General features: G+C 26.5%; 2 protein-coding genes across 2 annotated transcripts in view; both read right to left on the bottom strand.

Annotated features, from left to right (window-relative positions):
* Window positions 1-12,902, bottom strand: part of LOC106784439 (dynein heavy chain 1, axonemal-like) — a 62,878-nt gene extending 49,976 nt beyond the window's left edge. The window contains exons 1-24 of the mRNA XM_014743969.1: window positions 12,824-12,902; window positions 12,645-12,721; window positions 12,354-12,541; window positions 11,936-12,210; window positions 11,507-11,839; window positions 11,242-11,371; window positions 10,982-11,152; window positions 10,536-10,868; window positions 10,251-10,466; window positions 9,901-10,160; window positions 9,354-9,822; window positions 8,951-9,275; window positions 8,756-8,887; window positions 8,356-8,676; window positions 8,019-8,196; window positions 7,804-7,936; window positions 7,169-7,714; window positions 6,853-7,079; window positions 6,546-6,788; window positions 6,320-6,433; window positions 5,976-6,231; window positions 5,707-5,869; window positions 5,508-5,618; window positions 5,336-5,427 (exon numbers count right to left, since the gene is read on the bottom strand). Of these exons, the coding sequence (XP_014599455.1) occupies window positions 5,336-5,427; window positions 5,508-5,618; window positions 5,707-5,869; window positions 5,976-6,231; window positions 6,320-6,433; window positions 6,546-6,788; window positions 6,853-7,079; window positions 7,169-7,714; window positions 7,804-7,936; window positions 8,019-8,196; window positions 8,356-8,676; window positions 8,756-8,887; window positions 8,951-9,275; window positions 9,354-9,822; window positions 9,901-10,160; window positions 10,251-10,466; window positions 10,536-10,868; window positions 10,982-11,152; window positions 11,242-11,371; window positions 11,507-11,839; window positions 11,936-12,210; window positions 12,354-12,541; window positions 12,645-12,711 (5,283 nt within the window). The 5' untranslated portion in view covers window positions 12,712-12,721; window positions 12,824-12,902. The remainder of the gene's footprint in view (window positions 1-5,335; window positions 5,428-5,507; window positions 5,619-5,706; window positions 5,870-5,975; window positions 6,232-6,319; window positions 6,434-6,545; window positions 6,789-6,852; window positions 7,080-7,168; window positions 7,715-7,803; window positions 7,937-8,018; window positions 8,197-8,355; window positions 8,677-8,755; window positions 8,888-8,950; window positions 9,276-9,353; window positions 9,823-9,900; window positions 10,161-10,250; window positions 10,467-10,535; window positions 10,869-10,981; window positions 11,153-11,241; window positions 11,372-11,506; window positions 11,840-11,935; window positions 12,211-12,353; window positions 12,542-12,644; window positions 12,722-12,823) is intronic.
* A 1,009-nt stretch (window positions 12,903-13,911) lies between these two features.
* LOC106784469 (glutathione synthetase-like) lies at window positions 13,912-16,766 on the bottom strand. The gene is made up of 11 exons (XM_014744029.1): window positions 16,621-16,766; window positions 16,366-16,549; window positions 16,205-16,280; window positions 15,949-16,082; window positions 15,827-15,869; window positions 15,648-15,721; window positions 15,417-15,581; window positions 15,141-15,294; window positions 14,940-15,047; window positions 14,308-14,591; window positions 13,912-14,220 (listed from the first exon to the last, which is right to left on the bottom strand). The coding sequence occupies exons 1-11, from the start codon at window positions 16,718-16,720 to the stop codon at window positions 14,094-14,096; spliced, it is 1,449 nt and encodes a 482-aa protein (XP_014599515.1). The 5' UTR covers window positions 16,721-16,766; the 3' UTR covers window positions 13,912-14,093.
* Window positions 16,767-18,049: the final 1,283 nt, after the last annotated feature.

The raw sequence follows: 18,049 nt of genomic DNA, 5'->3' as shown, positions 1-18,049 counted from the left end.
TATACGTATAGTAATATTTGAACAAAGAAAAAATGATTTTTCCTCTAGTGTATCATTAACTAAAAATCATATCCAAAGTCTAATGTTATAAAGGTCTGTTGGAAAAAAAAAAAAAAAGAGAAAAAAAAAGGAAAAAATAGTAACGGGAAAAAAACATCAGCTTCTTTGAAGGTTATATAAACCATTACAGCTAACTTTTACGTACATATGACACGATGAAGATATGAGATTTACGAGCTTCATCTGAAAGCCTTGGAGATCTTTTTGAAACATTAGAGATATATACAGGGTGTTTTAGTACCTTTTTTCCGTAAAATTTTACCACCCATATTTTCTAAGTAAACATAAAAAGAAAAATGTCATTTAAACATGTGAGCTATATTAATTGCTTGATTAAAAAGTTATAATGTACAACGAATTGGTGTTACATCAACACAGCACATCAGAACATATTGTTGATTTAAATCTTTGAATATACAACCACCATAACATAATCATCGGACCTCACTTTTTAATCGAAAAATTAACAACACAGTTTTTTATTTCTTTTTGTAGGATTTCTTATTAAATGAATTGCAATTAGAATTGGTAGAGGAAATATTCTATAATTATTTCATCAATATTTATAAATCTTCAATTAGATGATGATTGTCAAGAAGTACATTGAATATTATTAATACTACAATGATTTAAATACCATCACTCCCAACGATGGATAAATTGAAAATGATTTTTATTTCTGATGGAACAATGGAAAAAAAAAAAAAAGAAAAAAAGGTTTATTAAAAACAAATTATAATACGCGTCAGAGAAATGAATGCGAAGAATTATAAATGACGTATATTTATTATAATATAATAAAGGAAAATGAAGAAGAAATTAATAATAAAATAAATTCTATTCTATGTAAATGATAATCCCTGTGCCGTTCGCAATAAGGGGACAACATTTTAAAATGGAATTATAATTTCAACCGACAATATCTAATCCTACGTGATATCGGACAAGAAAAGCAATCCGTTTTAATTTCGTATATTTTGTTATAACTTTTTAATAAACCATTTCAAAACTCATGTTTCTCTTTAAACATTTTATTCGTACTTTTTTTTTTCTTCTAGATTATAGGGTGGTTAAGTTTTGCGAGGAAAAAAAAGAAAAAGAAAAATACTGAGACACCCTGTATACATTTATTATATCATTTTATAAAAAGGCAAGCATAAAAATTATATTAAATCACTTTGAAATTTGTCATTACACACACACACACACACACACACACCTATCCACGAGAATTTTTAAATTAGTCGGCTGTCGCTCATTCATGATACATTAAAAGATACTCTTTAAAAAGAAAAGAATAGTAAAGAAAATGTAATCTTTCTCACTTTTTATATAAAATTAACTTATACTTAATTGAAATTTTTCATATGTGCGTAAAAATTGGTTTGGTAGTGTCTGTGATGATAATTAATTTCGCTAAAATGATAGTTATAAAGTAGTTGAAGTAGATAATTAAATTACGTGTTTAAATGATTGCACAGTTGAATCAATGCATATAAATATTTGTGCACGCATGAATTATCCTCGCGAGCGTAGATATTAATTGCTAAAATGTTTAATATTAACTAATATTATTACCGTACAATGGTAGTACTAAAAGACAATGTAAACGGTATTGGAATAAATAACGAAGCCTGAAAATGATCGCGTACCTGTTCTAATATCCTTCAAATTCAGAATGAAGAAAAAACGAACCACGTGTCGTATTTATTGGTAATTGAAAGAAGAAAAAGAAAACCAGAAGAAGAAAAGAAAAAAAAAACCTTTTGACTTATTAAATGTTTATATAATTGTGATGTAACACATAGGATTCCTCGCAAATATACTGTGTAAATAGTATTATATTAATTCAATTTAAATCTATCTAATCCATTCCTGTAAATGTGTACATATAAAATGCGATATGTGTATGTATAAATAAAATTCAAATGAGATCGATTTAAAACTTTTACGTAAAAGTTTATAGAATTTTTAAATAATCGTATATAATTATAACCTAATAATACTATATTTACCATTAAACACAATTATTTATTATTATTTTATTAGTGAATTTATATTTAAATTAAGATATCGCATATTCATCGCGAGTATGTAATTGAATATATTTCTCTCTTTGTAAGGAAAAATAATATTTCTATTTATTATTGTTAAGATCTGAAATATACGAAGGTAAAATTAATCGATAGATGTTAAACATAAGTTAATCGATTTCAATTAAATTATATATATATACGATTTAGTGTCAAAGCGTAATAACCAAAGCAGCTTCTGATTGATACGAAGATCAGAATGTATCGTTTTACTGTCGTATCTATTTACATGATATGTATTGTATATATATATATATACATGTGTATGCAAAGTAATTATATTAAATAAATTTGCTTAAATTCTTACAATAGATCTATTATATAAATTCGAAAGAAAAAAGAATCAAAATTAGATGCATTTATTGGATATAAGCTGTACGATATTATATACACAACACTGCTTTAAATTATTTATTTTTTCTCACACCGAAGTTATTCATTAAGTTACAAATATTAATTGTATATCGCGATTTTAATTTTAAAGAGAATGTACATTTTAGAAATATCTTTAGTTGTTTAATTGTTTTATTATTTATTTGTATAAATAAATTGATCTTCTTTTTCTAAAATGTTTTTTTTTTTAAATGACATTTTTTCATTTTTATCCTTCATTTTCGCGATCTTTAAAAGATTATTATTCGCGTGAAAATAAATATCTTCATGAATGAAATTATAAACTGTGGCGTCTAATTTTGTATTACGATTACCACGAATATAGAAATGAATGATAGGACCACCGGTTATTGACCTCACGTGTTTTGCAGATGCGACTATTTTCAATTTTGGCTTACCGTTTCAAATAAAAATAATCTTATTTTGTCGCATTTCGATAACCAACATGAACCATTCTAACGATCCATCCCTTAAATGAATTTTTTTCTTAATAGAACTTTAACAAAAATTGTGAAAGAATACAAATTTTGAATTTGAACGATTACGATATCGGAAACGTTTCGTTTGTAAAAATATAATTACACGATAATGCAATATAATATCGGTTACATAATTAATCCGAAATTGAAAACGAAAATTTTACATCGTACGTTATATTACTTTTCTTCATTTTCGACTAAAATTACTAATATTATTCTATTATATTATATATCTCGAAAATTATATATATATATATATATATATATTTTATATTTATTTATTTTAGCACAAAAACGGTCAAACAATCGATTTTGTATTTTCGATTAAAATTCTCCATTGAATTTTATTGCAATTCATTATTAAACTCTTACACAATAATTCTAATTATAATCATACGTTTTATTTATTGTTTTAAGCTAAATACCAAATTGATTATTACGTGTATTTAATTATAACAAATATAACTTTTTTTTTATTTAAATCCCATGTACTCTTATTGAACGTTAAATTTAATTACCCTCCTTTAAAAGAATCTCAACAAGAAAAAAAAAAAAAAATAGAATAAAAATTACAACATTTTATCCTAACCATATACGATCTAACAATAAAACAATAAATGAATGTTCAATCATCTAATTGCACAAAACGATAAGAAAAATGTAATATCTTATCTAATCGAGAATAACAAATGAAGAAAAATTTCAATGCATCACTTTAATTATAATAATAATAATAATAATAATAATAATAATAATGTCACATCTAATTATTATGGATCAATAAATTTTGAAACATAATAATCGTAATAGGAATTACACGAACACACACACACACACACACATGGCTACCTTCGTTAAGAAATTAAAAGGTAAGTTTTAACGAAAAGGGCGCAAAGCAATTTATCGTTTCGATGCGTTTTGCAGGGATGGAAATATACGAATCGATCCACCAACTTAAAAATATATCTACCCTCTCGACGAATTACAAAAAAATAAGAAAAAAAAAGAGAAAGAGAAAGAGAGAGTTACTGAGATGTAAAAGACTATTGGATCCCCTCGATTTATAAAAGGAATTAATGTTACGGACTATTGATCATCATCTAACCAATGAAAACTTTAGATATCTGAATATAGTATATACGATTTTCGTCATCTCATCAGACGTTGTTACTTATTGATCACTTTCAAGTTTAACTCAAAATTTACTTATCACTTGTTTTACAAAAATAAATAACGCGCGTATAACTTTAATTATATTTCTCGTTGAAATATACTTTATTTATCAAAACGAAATGTATAATTTCGAAGAGTGAAGAGGGAAGTAAATGGATACGTCGAGCAAATAAATTGAAATAAAATGAAATAAAAATCGGGTTAAAAAAAATGATTTGACCATATTATACGCAAATTAATCGTAGAAATAAAATAAATATAAATTAAAGCTTTCGGTTTATTTTAGCATACTAAATAACAACTATTGCAATATATTATGCAAATAAATTAATATTCAATTAGAAAACGCGATGAGAAAAAGAAAACAAAAAATTAAAAATACGTTTTGTACAATTGAGGATTTTTTTAGATTGAACGTAATTATTAATTTTTTTTTTTTTTTTTTTTTAACAAAAAACAATTGATTATCTATCAAAATACTGAGAACAATAGAATAGGGTACTTATATAAGACAATTTTCAATCATTTTTGCAAGATTGTCAGATCATTTTCAACGGTAGTGTATTAATTGTTTATAATTGGTGAAAATAAAATCATTTTTCAACGGACGAATGCCACTACAATTATTTAAAATATCGGAAATTTACGTGATACTTTTTATACGAATGTATTTTTATATACGTGTACGTATGTCGATAGACGGTAAATAATCCTTTCATTTATACTGACCTTATATATGTAATCAATACGGTATCGATTAATGCGATTTTTTTTAACACGGTTAAAATATATACATTTTTAACAATATTTATTATTAATAAATTTACTATGTAGGGTCTAACCAAAATACGTGACTAAACTTCTCGACTACATTCCTCGTATAGAAAAAAAAAGAAACAAATAAACTATACGAATACGCGAGTCTGGAAATGTTTAATTATTTTTTTCATTTCAAGTATATGATATTTTATTTTATTCAATAGAAATATTATTAAATATTACGCTTTAGTAAGATAAAAATTCGAACAAAAATCAAAGTACCTAGGATGAATTAAAGTTTTAGCAGAGAAAGCAGTCAAAAATGATATAATTATCAAGAAAAAAAAAAGACAAAGGAAATATATGAAATAATAATACCTTTGTTTTCCCAGATCCAGTAGGTCCGACTAACATTAATCCATGACGTACCAAAGTAGTCTCGTATAGCTGAATAACTTTCTTCACAAATTCTACATTTAATATAATACAATATAATAATAATAATAATAAATTTACTTATTTAATAATAATTACGCATTATTATAAATACCATTGACATCTTCCAAGCCCTTTTCTAAAGTAGTCTTACGAATTTCCGCTTCAAGAATTCCATAATCAACAGGTAATTCAGTCAATTGTGGAAAAAGATCAGATACGATCCCTTTAAGATATAATAAAAATTAATCGATAACATGTGTATGTGAGATAATTAATAAAATAATCATATTATTATATATATATATATATACCATTAAACAATTTAAGATCATCGCTTAAAAATTTCGGCACGTTGACATCTCTCAAAGCGCGTAAACAAATTTGTTGTTCTTCGACATCTTTCAATTCTCTTTTTAAATTACCCGCAACCGCTATTACAGTTTTTACAGCGCGCATTCCAAAATCATAATGATCCTACGAATATAAAGTTAATTAAAAAAAAAGGAAAATTTCGACACGCGATACCGATTTATAATTTACAATTTATTTTTATAAAGATAAGAGAGAAAGAAAAAACAACCTGTGTACTGAGTTGTTCGGAACTTAATTTAAAAGTAGTCGTTATCTTTCCAGCAAGAGTTTTAGCGTCAGAAAAACCGTAAGAAAATAAAGATATTTCAGCAATGAGAGTATAATTTGGCACCATCATGGCAACCGGTCGGAAAAGGGCTTTCAAATTGTCTGGTAATTCTGTACGACCTGCATAACCCGGATTCATTGTAATGAAAATTGCACAGGAAGGTTTAAGGGTAATTTCTACTCCTTCAAATACAAATCTAAATAGATTAATGGATGAATATCAAGTGAGATAATGATTTCAAAAAAGTATTGAAGTACCACCAGTAAAGAGGGATTGAAACTAACATTTCAGTTCTGACTTGTTGAGCTTTCTGAATAGTCATAATTTGTTGTGCTATTACAGATAATACTTCGATATCTATTCTGTTAAATTCGTCGAAACATGCCCATGCGCCTGCACTATGAACATAAAAAAACACACACACATTTCTTTTTTTCCTAATTTATTTCGTTCATTGAAATTCAATGTAAAATATAAAATAAAAAAATGATTTATGTTTATATTTTATACCTGGCAAGACCTTTGAAAAATTTTCCCATAGATAAAAAGTCCAATTGATCGGAACAATTAAAGACTACACATTGAATAGCAAATGCCTTAGCCAAATCTTTAGTCGTTTCAGTTTTTCCAGTTCCAGCTGGTCCAGCTGGTGCACCACCAAATTTCAAATGAAGAGCACCGGTAAGTGTTAAATAACATCGATCCGTTAAAGGTGTGATAACCAATCTACCGTTGTTACCCAAATACTCGTAACTAAAATATTATTTCATTTATTTTACGATCTAACATATAAAATGATATCTAAAATAAAATTTACCCGTAAGAAAATTCCGCATTTACAGCGCGAACTTTTAATTCGCTATTGTCAACCCAATAATATCTTAACTGTGATATCCAATCGAAATCATTAAGGTTACTAACATTTTCTTGAATTAATTTATATAAAACGTCTCTTGCGTGTACTTCGATAATAATTACAGCTTCGAGCATTAATCTTTGAATTTCGGTTTGTGGACTTCTTACAAGTTCACGCAAATCATCCAACTATGAAAAATGAAAAACTATATATCACATGAAAATTGAAATTTGTCGTAAAAAGTAATGATATTTCATATTGAATTTCTGACAATTACTTGGGATAACATAACTTCGTAAAAAGATTGCAATGCATTATTTTTTATAGCATCTTCGACATGAGCAGTCCAATAAGTTTGACCACCGCAAAGAACAACTTGACCAGGCCACATATATACCCATTCCTTTCTACTCGTTTCTTCAACAATTTCAAGAGCTTCACCTATAATTTCTCTTAATGTATTGCGCATGGTTTCTTCTACCAAACAAAGCCAATTTTCCACATTTCCCTCGGGATAGATCGTAGGTCTTAAAACGACTTCTTCGTATTCAGCAGAATACATTCTTGTGATAGCAAGATCATCCTCAAATCTTAATTCTCTCATATTTTCAAAACATTTTTTAAGATGAGGTTGTACGGCATGTACGTTTTTCGTTTGAGCAAGTATTTCGAGTAACTCGTCGTCGCTAAGAAAGAAAAATCGTGGGAAAATCATTCGTTTTGTTTCTAAATAATCAGACAAACCCTTTTGTACGATTTCCAACAAACTGATGCATTCTTTTAAACTTTCTAAAAGTGATTTGTCTGGACTTATTTTCATTATCTAAAAAATCAAGAATTTTCTAAATTTTTATCAAAAAATATCAAAACATTGTCAAGTACTTTAAGATCATAAAAAATTGGATAAATTACATAAGGACACTCGTAGGCTGTTTTCATGATTCGTCTCCAATTACGATCCATGGTGTTAAATTTTCTCGTTTCGACGGGTAATTGTCGGCTAATATCTTCCGACGTAAAAATTGGTTCCAAATACATCCAACGTCTTAAAAAAAAAAAAAAAAAGAAAAAGAACATATAAAATAAAAGTATTATCCTCGTAACAAACATTTATCTACGAAACTTACTTTTGTACCTCTATCCATAATAATATTACTTCTTGGGATAATTTCAATTTATAATCCCAATCTTCGAATCTATCTTCAAATGCAGCTTTAAAGGGACTAAAACTAATTTGTTGGGCATTCAGAATATGATCGTCTAAGAGCATTAAAGTTTCATCGGAAATTTTCATGATGTATGTACCTGATTAATTATAAATTAATATTATATTAATTTAAATATTATTATATATAATATATAAATAATATTAATTATATTAATATATATTATTTAAATATTATAAATTAATATATAAAAGTTATATATTTCCGATATAAATCCCGAACGTAATTAAATGCGAACCTGTATTTTTATAAAGCATAACATCCATCGTTATAACATCCCAGGCGTTTATCATTTTATCCAAAATACCTTCTATCGAATATTCTTTCTCAGCCTCGTCGGCAACCTTCGTAACGATTTCTTCGAATTGCATAATACCAAGAACTATCAAATTATTGAATGTCAATGATGGTGTTAGTGCCATTTGTATTCCAGTGAGAACACTAAGTTCATCAAAATGTCGAGGTTTCATCCCCGGATTTCTAAGAGCTTGTATTATCCCTACGTAGGGCTTGAAGTCTTCTATTTGAGCCTTTATATTCTCGGCTACAGCGGCAACCTCTGATCAAAATAGGAATACCTTGATTACCGATTCGAATCGCGGATAATATTTGGGACGGTAGACCCTACAATTTCATACTTGGAAATTCTTGGAAGATTTTGATGCTTCGTGACATTCCCTTATACATTTCATTAACATAATTGTCGATATTGCTACCATCAATTGTCATTAAAGGATTTTCCATCCATATATTATACCAATTTAACCAATCTTGAATAAAAATTCAATTAAAATATATACCAACTATCTTGAATGTTTCATCATGTATCATACCTGATGCCGTAATCCAAAGTGTTCGATATTGCTCAAATTCTTTCATTAATTTAGAAAGACTTTCAAAAGGCACGACAGGAATTCCAAAAAGTTTCTGACGTTCGTTTAACAGTATCCCCATTTCTTTACATTCCTTCATTAATTTCCAAATTCTTTTAATATCAATAGCAATCTCATGAACCATAGTAATGTCTGTTTGTAAAGCTATGTTAGCTACATTTCCAACAAGCAAATCTATTTTCTCTTGTAACATTATTTCGTCTTGGGTTTGAATTTTTAAAAATTTTTCTTGTTCTATTACAAAACGTTCCTCAGTTTCTGCTACCTAAATAAGTTATATTTATATATATATATATAAATGATATTTTTTTGTTTTTACAAAACTTGAATTAGTATACGGTACCAATTCTTCTATTTTACGAGGAAAACCAATTGCTTCCCATTTGACATTAAAATCTTCATCCGATAAATTCCAACGAAAATGTTCTAAAATATCAAACTCAATTTTCACTTTTTGCATATTTTCATTAATTCCCTTTACCGTCAACGGAATTGTTTCCATCCATTCTTTTTTATCGAACAAATGTTCTACGTTTCTCAATTCTTCTTTCAATTTTACACTTATTTCTATATATTCATTTAAAATCTCATCAACTTTATAACGAAGTTTTTCGGTGAACATAAAAAGCAATCGTGTAGAACAATCTTCTCGTTTTGACATTAAAAATTCTTTCAAAGGATATACATTAACGTTAAAAGGACCTATGAAAATATTTTTCGGTAGAGTACTTTCAAGATTTAGTTTCATTCTACGATGAAAAGAAATTTCGTCCTTTATCTCGACAGCCGTATGTTCTTCATTTTTAAAATCTCTAAAAATGTATTTTGTCTTCGTATATTTTAAATATAAAATATTGTTAAAATTAAACAATAATATTATCCTAACTTACTCGATATATTTGTCAACATCCATTTCGAAAAGAGCTAAATATTTATAATATTCTTTGGCATAAGCTTTTAAAGGTATGATTCCCTTTTGATAAATATATTTTAAACGATTCCTAATTTCGCATATTCTTGTATCAAGCAGACCAACCGAACTAAGAAAAAGTTCTACTGGAAATTTAAGGAAGGGAAGTAAAAATGGATGTACTTGTCTTATTTGATGGCACAGTGTCAATGAATTATCCAAAATAGATACGATAGTTTGCTACAATAATAAAAAGTAGTAATAAATAAAAGATAAGAAAACTTTTTCATTTCTAAAATTATAATATTTGATATACATATGTATGATTACTTCGAAATCATTTAATTCGGTAGAATAATATGCTCCAGTACTATTCATCATAAGATTAACATTAAAAACAGGAAAAGCTCTACAAGCATACTGTGTATTTACTAAATCGTCTCCCCAAATAAAATCATCATCAACGTTAACTACGCAAATTCCTGGACTTTCTAACATTTCAAAGTACAAAGAAATCGAATTTTCTACAAGATTTCTTAACGCATTCTATAAATAAAATATACAAATCTATTTATTAATATTTAAATCATCATATAAAAAATATGTCATACATACTTGCATATGACAAATGATTAGATCCATGAGACGTTTTAATTTCATAACGTTGTATATTTCAGGAAACTTTTGATCGAGATTAAACCATCCTTTTCCAACATCCCTCAAATACATTCTAACGGATTGCGTGATTTTGTCTAACCATAATTCTTTAAGATACTTCATGGTCATTATCGTCGTTTGATTTTGTTGAGATTCGAATTCAGTCAGCGACATTGATTTTCCATAATTAGATACGAATAAATTCATATTCGATACTTGATTACATTCGTAAACAACACAACGCATAGCTTCATAAACTTCTGGTAATACGTATAACGTAAACCAATGAAAATAATGTTGTAATTCCTGATATGATATTAATTTAATTTTCATAATATTCATAATGTTTCTCAATAAAATACTTCAAGAAAAAAAAATAACGAAATAAATTTTTAATGTTTTACATAAAAATTCTTCATATTCGTAGGAATTTTTCCCATTTGTGGTACTACGTCTTTGTTTGTAGAAAATTCTATTTGCATAAATTTAAATATATTCGGAGAATGTTGAATTAACCTTCTCCACATAAGATCGCACATAGTTCGACGGTAATCGCGTTCAATTTCATCCATTAACTGTACAAAATTAATAAATGCCAACACACAATGTAATATAAAAATAGTTACTTGAAAAAAAATTAAAAAAGAATTATACGTATACCTACAGAAGCGATATTCTGAACTTTGTATTTAACGAGCTTTTGTCGCGTAGAAAGCGAGATAATAGTTTCCTTTTCATTTTCATTCAATGTCGGCATGTCGCCTATTTCCATGCAATCCAAATAAAAATTATATCTACAATAAATGATATAATATAATTACGTTTAAAAAAAAGAAAAAGTAAAAACTTTGATGTAATTAAAATAAACCGATTTAATTATACGTCTAGTATAATTAAATACAACAATTAATAATATAAAATGAATGAACCTAATACACGTCTCGGCTCTTTGTCTATCTTTAACTGCAGCTGCAATCCGTCGAGCAAAAACTTTCGGATCCTCTGCTAAAAATTGGATATATATCCTAGGCAATAAAAAAGTTCTCTTATGACCGTCCAATGTGAGAACGGTCCACAATTTTTTGTTACTATCATAATCAGTTACTGCTGAAAGTTGCCATCCATATAAATTATCTAATTGTAAATTGGACAAATGATCATTCTTCTGTTCGTTAATTATGAATTTTTCAACAAATGCCATAGCAGGTAAAGGATATCGTACATCATCGATCAAACCTAAATTTATCCAATCAATCGATGTTCTATCGTAAAAATAATATTATTTAATACGTTTCTTATCTTGTGAATAAAAATTACTTCCAATGGAATAAATAATAATTTAAAAATGTTCTTTTTACCGACAATCGAATTCCTCGTCGTCAAATATCTCGAGAGGTAAATAATTTATCTTGGAATACAAGCCAAATTTATCTTCCTCCGTTGATACCGACGAAATTACTTTCGGTGGTAAAATATTGCACGATGATATACCCTCTTTTTTTAACGACTCATCTAAACTCTGATTTCTGTACAACCTACGACGCCTTTCCATTTCAACGTTTCGTGGCAAACGTTTAGATTCAACGTTCTGTTCCATTTGAACTTTCGGTACAAATGTCTCAGCCGGAAAAATCTTTTTTTTATCGATAAGAACATTCTCGTAATTCAATATCAGTCTCGTAATAGAATTTTCAACGTTTAAAGTTATTATATAAATATTATATTAAATGTTACAATTATATTTTAAAGATAAAACTCTCTACGAAGTTTACTTACGATTGATCTATCTTCGGGAAAAGTTATCCATCTTTCAGCTGCACCCAAAAAATATTTCGACTTTTTAGGTAAAAGATTTTGAACAACAGCACTATGTTGCTCAGTTAATATTTGCCAGGTGAGCTTAGTTCTTCTAGGTACGGTTGGGAGAAGATTTAAAGACGGATTTACGGGACATTTTAATGTACCTATATATGATTCAAACCATATTTAAAATATTAAAGGGATATAATTATTAATTAGAGATATTGATTTTTATAAATATATATGAATATATTTTTAATTACTGACCCGTAACAATTTCGGAATAATAACCTCTTTTCGAAGAAATTGATTTATTTTTATCGATCTGATCCATTTTATTCAAGCTAAAAAAAATTAACGTTTGACATATTTCATTTTGACAAATTTGTATTAATCAATATAATATAAAATTGCTAAGTTTTCCTTTTTTCTTTTTTTTAACTTACTTATAACAATCATTACATTCAAACTTATAACACAAATTATCTATCTGAAAGTTCTCGAAAACTTGTATATTCTCTCGTATATAATATTTATAACTTTGATAATATTTTATATCCTATTTTATTAAAAGAGAAATAATTTCAATTTGACTGAAGCGTCTCCTGCTGTTACTATTAGGAAACTTCACGTCAGTGAAGTATCAAATAAATTATACATTCACAAATCATTATTTTATTAATAAAATATTTTATATTAAAAAACATCGCGAATATCTTTAAAAAGAAATATAAGAAAATGCAATTTTTGTAGAACTACAAATAATTGCATAGAATATTTTGTCTGTGTACCTTCAGAAATGCATTTATATTATACATATATTTTAAAAGGCAATCATTTAAGGTGCTCAAATAGAAGAAAATCAAAAAGGTTTGATGTTAAATCCAACGATGATCACCTGTAACAAGAAGAAAACTATATTAATCATACAATCAAGTGATAAAATAGCCTGAAATATAAATCGTCCCATTCGCAGATGCACTTTTCAATTGAATTCTCTATTTATTTTGATCAATTTAATTCGGATGTGGACATCTTCAGGGTGCACATCCCTCGTGGGTCTTCGGAAGCGGTTACCTCCTCGTGGTTAGACCCGGGCAATGGTGTTTTACTTTCAGTATAATGTTTAACATATTTTATATGGTATACATTCCATTGCAAGTAAAATCCAGCCAAAGACCGCTTACCATAAACATTATAATTGTAATTAGTTTTTTTTAACTTCTTAATTAATATCATATTCTTTTATATTCCTTTCCTTGGTTCCTTCTATCCATTTCATCTACAGAAACTAATTATCTTACAATGTTTCTTAATAACTTTTATATATTTACAAGTAGCAAGAAGTAGTCTAAAATTTTTGAAATTTAATTATCATTTTATTACTTTTTTTCGAAAGATGATAAATTACAATGCACTTACAAAGCACCTTTCTTAAACTATTTTTATATTTTTTATTAGTTTAACAGACATTTTAACTAGTTTAAGTAATTTTTACTAGTTACCAGGCATTATTAAAATATAATGCAATAACTTATCAGTTCTATTTTGCAATTTAATCTTTTACAATAAACTTTTTTATAGTCATCATCATGGATTTAATTATTAAAACAATTTAAGCGAGGATTTGTGATTAAAGTAGTTTATAAAGTTAAAATATTATTTTTTACATCATTTACAAGATAATGATATTTAAAATTAGAATTATTTTTAATATTATTTTACTAAATATGGACTATCTAAAACTCCACCACCTCCGATGATGCCTCCTTCATTTTCATTAGACATCTTAGTTCTTAAAATATGACCAGTTTCTTTATTATACAGTATATCAGTACGATTCCTTAAAATATACAAATAAAAAATAATATTAATGAATGTGTTACGTTAATAATAATAATAAAAAAATAAATAACAATATTAAACTCACCCAATAATTACTCCATAAATACCAAGCTCTGATATAACATCAGATAAAACGAGTTCATCGCGGTTTATATCATTTGGACTAATAAGACTGTTTTTCTGCGAAGGAGGATTAATACGATCCATGAGAATCCATGCAGTACGCTCCTTAGAATTTCTCATTTTTGTTAAATATGTTTTAATATTCTCGTCATATACATTGTTACCACCACCTTCGCGTTGTGGCTTAAGAACGTATTTTTCAGGTTCATGTATAGCCTTTGTTATAATTTGCTCTGCTTCTACATTCTGTTATAATAAAATCATTAGTGTAATGCTATTATTTATGATAATATAATTATCATTGTAGGAACATAGGAGAGACAAGAGTTGATTATGTTAAAAAAAAACAAATAATACACTCTCGAATATTATCAAATAATAAAGAATATATATACATATCTTTCAAATTAAGCAATACAATCTCTCCAAATTTTCTCCAATCACTCTCAACCATTTTTATCACTCCTTTGTCGTTTCTTTCAAACTCTTATTGATTGCATGCCTTCATTGTAATTCATGCACAAAACTCTCTCTCTCTCTCACAATACTGATTTGATCATCCATATTACTACATCATTATATATACATACTTACAAAATCCAATGAATATAAACCGGTAAATACTTCTTGAATCTTGGCCATTGCACAAGGTTCCTCTACGAACATATTCAATATGCTGGGTTCAACTAAAGCTTGTTGAATCTATGATAATTTAAAGAAATAAATTTACACCTTTAAATTCAATACCCAAAAATATAAATAGATATAAAACTTTTAATTAAAATTTATACGCACTTTTTTAGTTCCTGCTAAATGATATTGTATAGATGGACATTTTATAGCTTTAGAACGTTCTATTAGTAAACGCACAGCCCATTCTTTCTCGGTAGGATATGCCTGGAGTTCGTAACCAGATCTAAAGTATACTACAGCGACTATTAAATTATCACTAAAAATATTCAAAAATATTAATTAATGTTTAACTAATATCTATATCTTTAATTTAATTATAATATATTATAAAAATCTATTGCGTGAATTAATTAAATATTGAAATGAATATATACTCACACAATTAATTCTTTATTAGGTCCTAATTGTGCGTCAAGCACTAGAGCACTTAAACTTCTTCTGATAACTTTAATAGCAGGATTTAACTTGCGTACTTCAAACTCATGAAATCTTTGATCACTTATATTGTAGGTAATATTTTCAACAACAATCAATATCACAGCCCTGAAATTAACCAATAATATATATGTTTCAATATTCATTTTTATAAATAGCTACATGTACACTTACTTATTATCATTGTATAATGACCATGCTTCAATTAATCCTTTACAAAATCCATTAACAGGATTATTCAATGGCAACTTTAAAATAATACACAAAACAATAATTAAATTATTAATAAATAATTAACATGTCATAATTTATATAATTTATATCATTATTTTTGTTTTGAAAATAATACTTACAAATTCTAATTTATCAGCATGTCCTAGTTCCATTAAAATATACCTTAAAAAACAAAGTAAAATATAAATAAAAAAACTTATGCAAACATATTATTCCTAAAATATAAAAACATGTTAAATACCTATGATATTGTGAAACAACTGTGGACAAACCAGCGAAACTAGACGCAATTGTATTTAATTCCACTTGTTTGATCTCTTTATCAATATCATTATGTAACAAATAATCTGATCTCAACAACCCAAGACTAATATCCTGCAAACAAGAAAATTATTAGCAATTATTGAAAATAATAAATATAAGGAAAAGATTTTGAAAAAAGTTTTTATACTATTTTAATATGCACTATATATATATATATATTTTATTGGTTTTACTTGTGCAAATCCTTCATTATAAACAGTTTCATATATATTGAATAGCCGTGCTGTAAAATCATCAACCTCAATAGTTCTGAAACATACATATGTTATGCTAATCGAATACCGAATTAACATATGTAAATATAAAACTTGAATATAATTGCAATTTAATTTACCCTTTTAAAGTACGCCTAATAAAATTATCATCATGCGCAACTTTGTGCATAAGTTCATTCAATAAAACTTGTACATCTTTAACTTTATCATAAAATTTCTTTGGAAAGCTTGAAGGTAATAGAGCAAAAGGTGCTATTTGTACTTGATTTTTATTAAAATTTGTCTTCGATCTCATACACATACCTAAAATATTTAAGAATTATGTATTAATAAATATTCAAAAAATAATAATAATATTTTCTGGTAATGCATACCGTGCATAAGTGCCCAATCCTTAGCTTTATCTACAAGATCTTGAAAATCTTTCTTAGAAAGATCAAGATTTATACAATGTTGCAAATGGAATGTACTCATGATAATTAAATAATTTTTAAATAATAATCACGAGAAAAATTAAAAAATATATATATTTATATATATGTATATATTTAAAAAAATAAAAATTCAACACATTATTTTACAAATGCATTAATTAAAATTACTGTGATTTCAAGTAATAACAATCAGTAAATTGAAAATCAAAAATAACCTTGATGTATCATGCTTGCTCTCGTGATAACTAAAAATAATATTGCGCAACATTCCATAAAAGATAAAAATTAAAGAAATTGTGATCAATCAAACACACCAGAAATAGTGACGAAAGAAGAGATTATACGATGATATGCACATTCTGGCATAATCAAAATCAACCAATCATTTTTTAACCCCATTAGCAGGAAGTGCATTATGTATGTGCATTTAAAGTCTTTGTATTTGTGTGCATTTAATGTCTTTATATGTATAATTAGTTTTTAATTCTGGCAACAAATTAATTCAACAAATTTGTGTGCCTTTATGCAAAATATTATTTACAATTTAAAATTGACTACTGAGAAAACATTTTGAAAATGGCGCCAATTTGATTGTAAAATCTTTTTTTATGTTAAAAATAAATTAATGAAAGATTTAAATCTGTTCTATTGAAATTTAATAAGATATTATTGTTTAATGTACAAATATATTTAGTTTTAAATTTTCATAGTTAATTATAGTCAAAATAGTATCCATTTTAATGCAAACGTTCTAGCCTTAAAACATGAAATTTAATTTAATAAAGAATTAATTAAATTACAAATTATCAGAGACAGAATTGTGTGTGAATAAAATTTATGATTTATTATAATAACAAAATTAAAGGAGTAATATAATTTAAAAAGAAAAAGCAAATGCAATAAGTCAATTACAATATTCCAGAAGAACAAAAATTCTTTACTAGAGTTTAAGAAATTTATGAAGACGTTTAAAAATGTTTAAAATATTAAAGAATTATTAATAATCCAATTCAGTAATTTATTTAAAATAAATACAAAATCAAACATAGAAATGCGGCATGAACAAATTCAGATTGTGAGATAAAAAATATATCTTTGTAGAGTCATAATACATAACCAATAATTTAATTTAAATATCAAAAGAATTTTCATGATTAAAAATAGTACAATTTTATATAATCAAAATTAAATAAATTCAAATATATATAAATTAAAAGAAAATTAATTTTCTAAATTAATCTAGATACACGATTACAAATTTTTAATGGTTCGTTTTCATGAAGATTTTTGTTCGCAGTTAGTGAACATATATTACCATCTATATTGTAATCGTTGTTCAATGACTGACGCTTGCGCTGTATTATATCCC

The sequence above is a fragment of the Polistes canadensis genome, unplaced genomic scaffold (assembly GCF_001313835.1).
Source record: "Polistes canadensis isolate GaletaPanama2010 unplaced genomic scaffold, ASM131383v1 scaffold_35, whole genome shotgun sequence".
NCBI classification, from domain to species: Eukaryota; Metazoa; Arthropoda; class Insecta; order Hymenoptera; family Vespidae; genus Polistes; species Polistes canadensis.
Note: the sequence above shows the minus strand (reverse complement) of the source record. Positions and strands in the feature narration are given on the sequence as shown.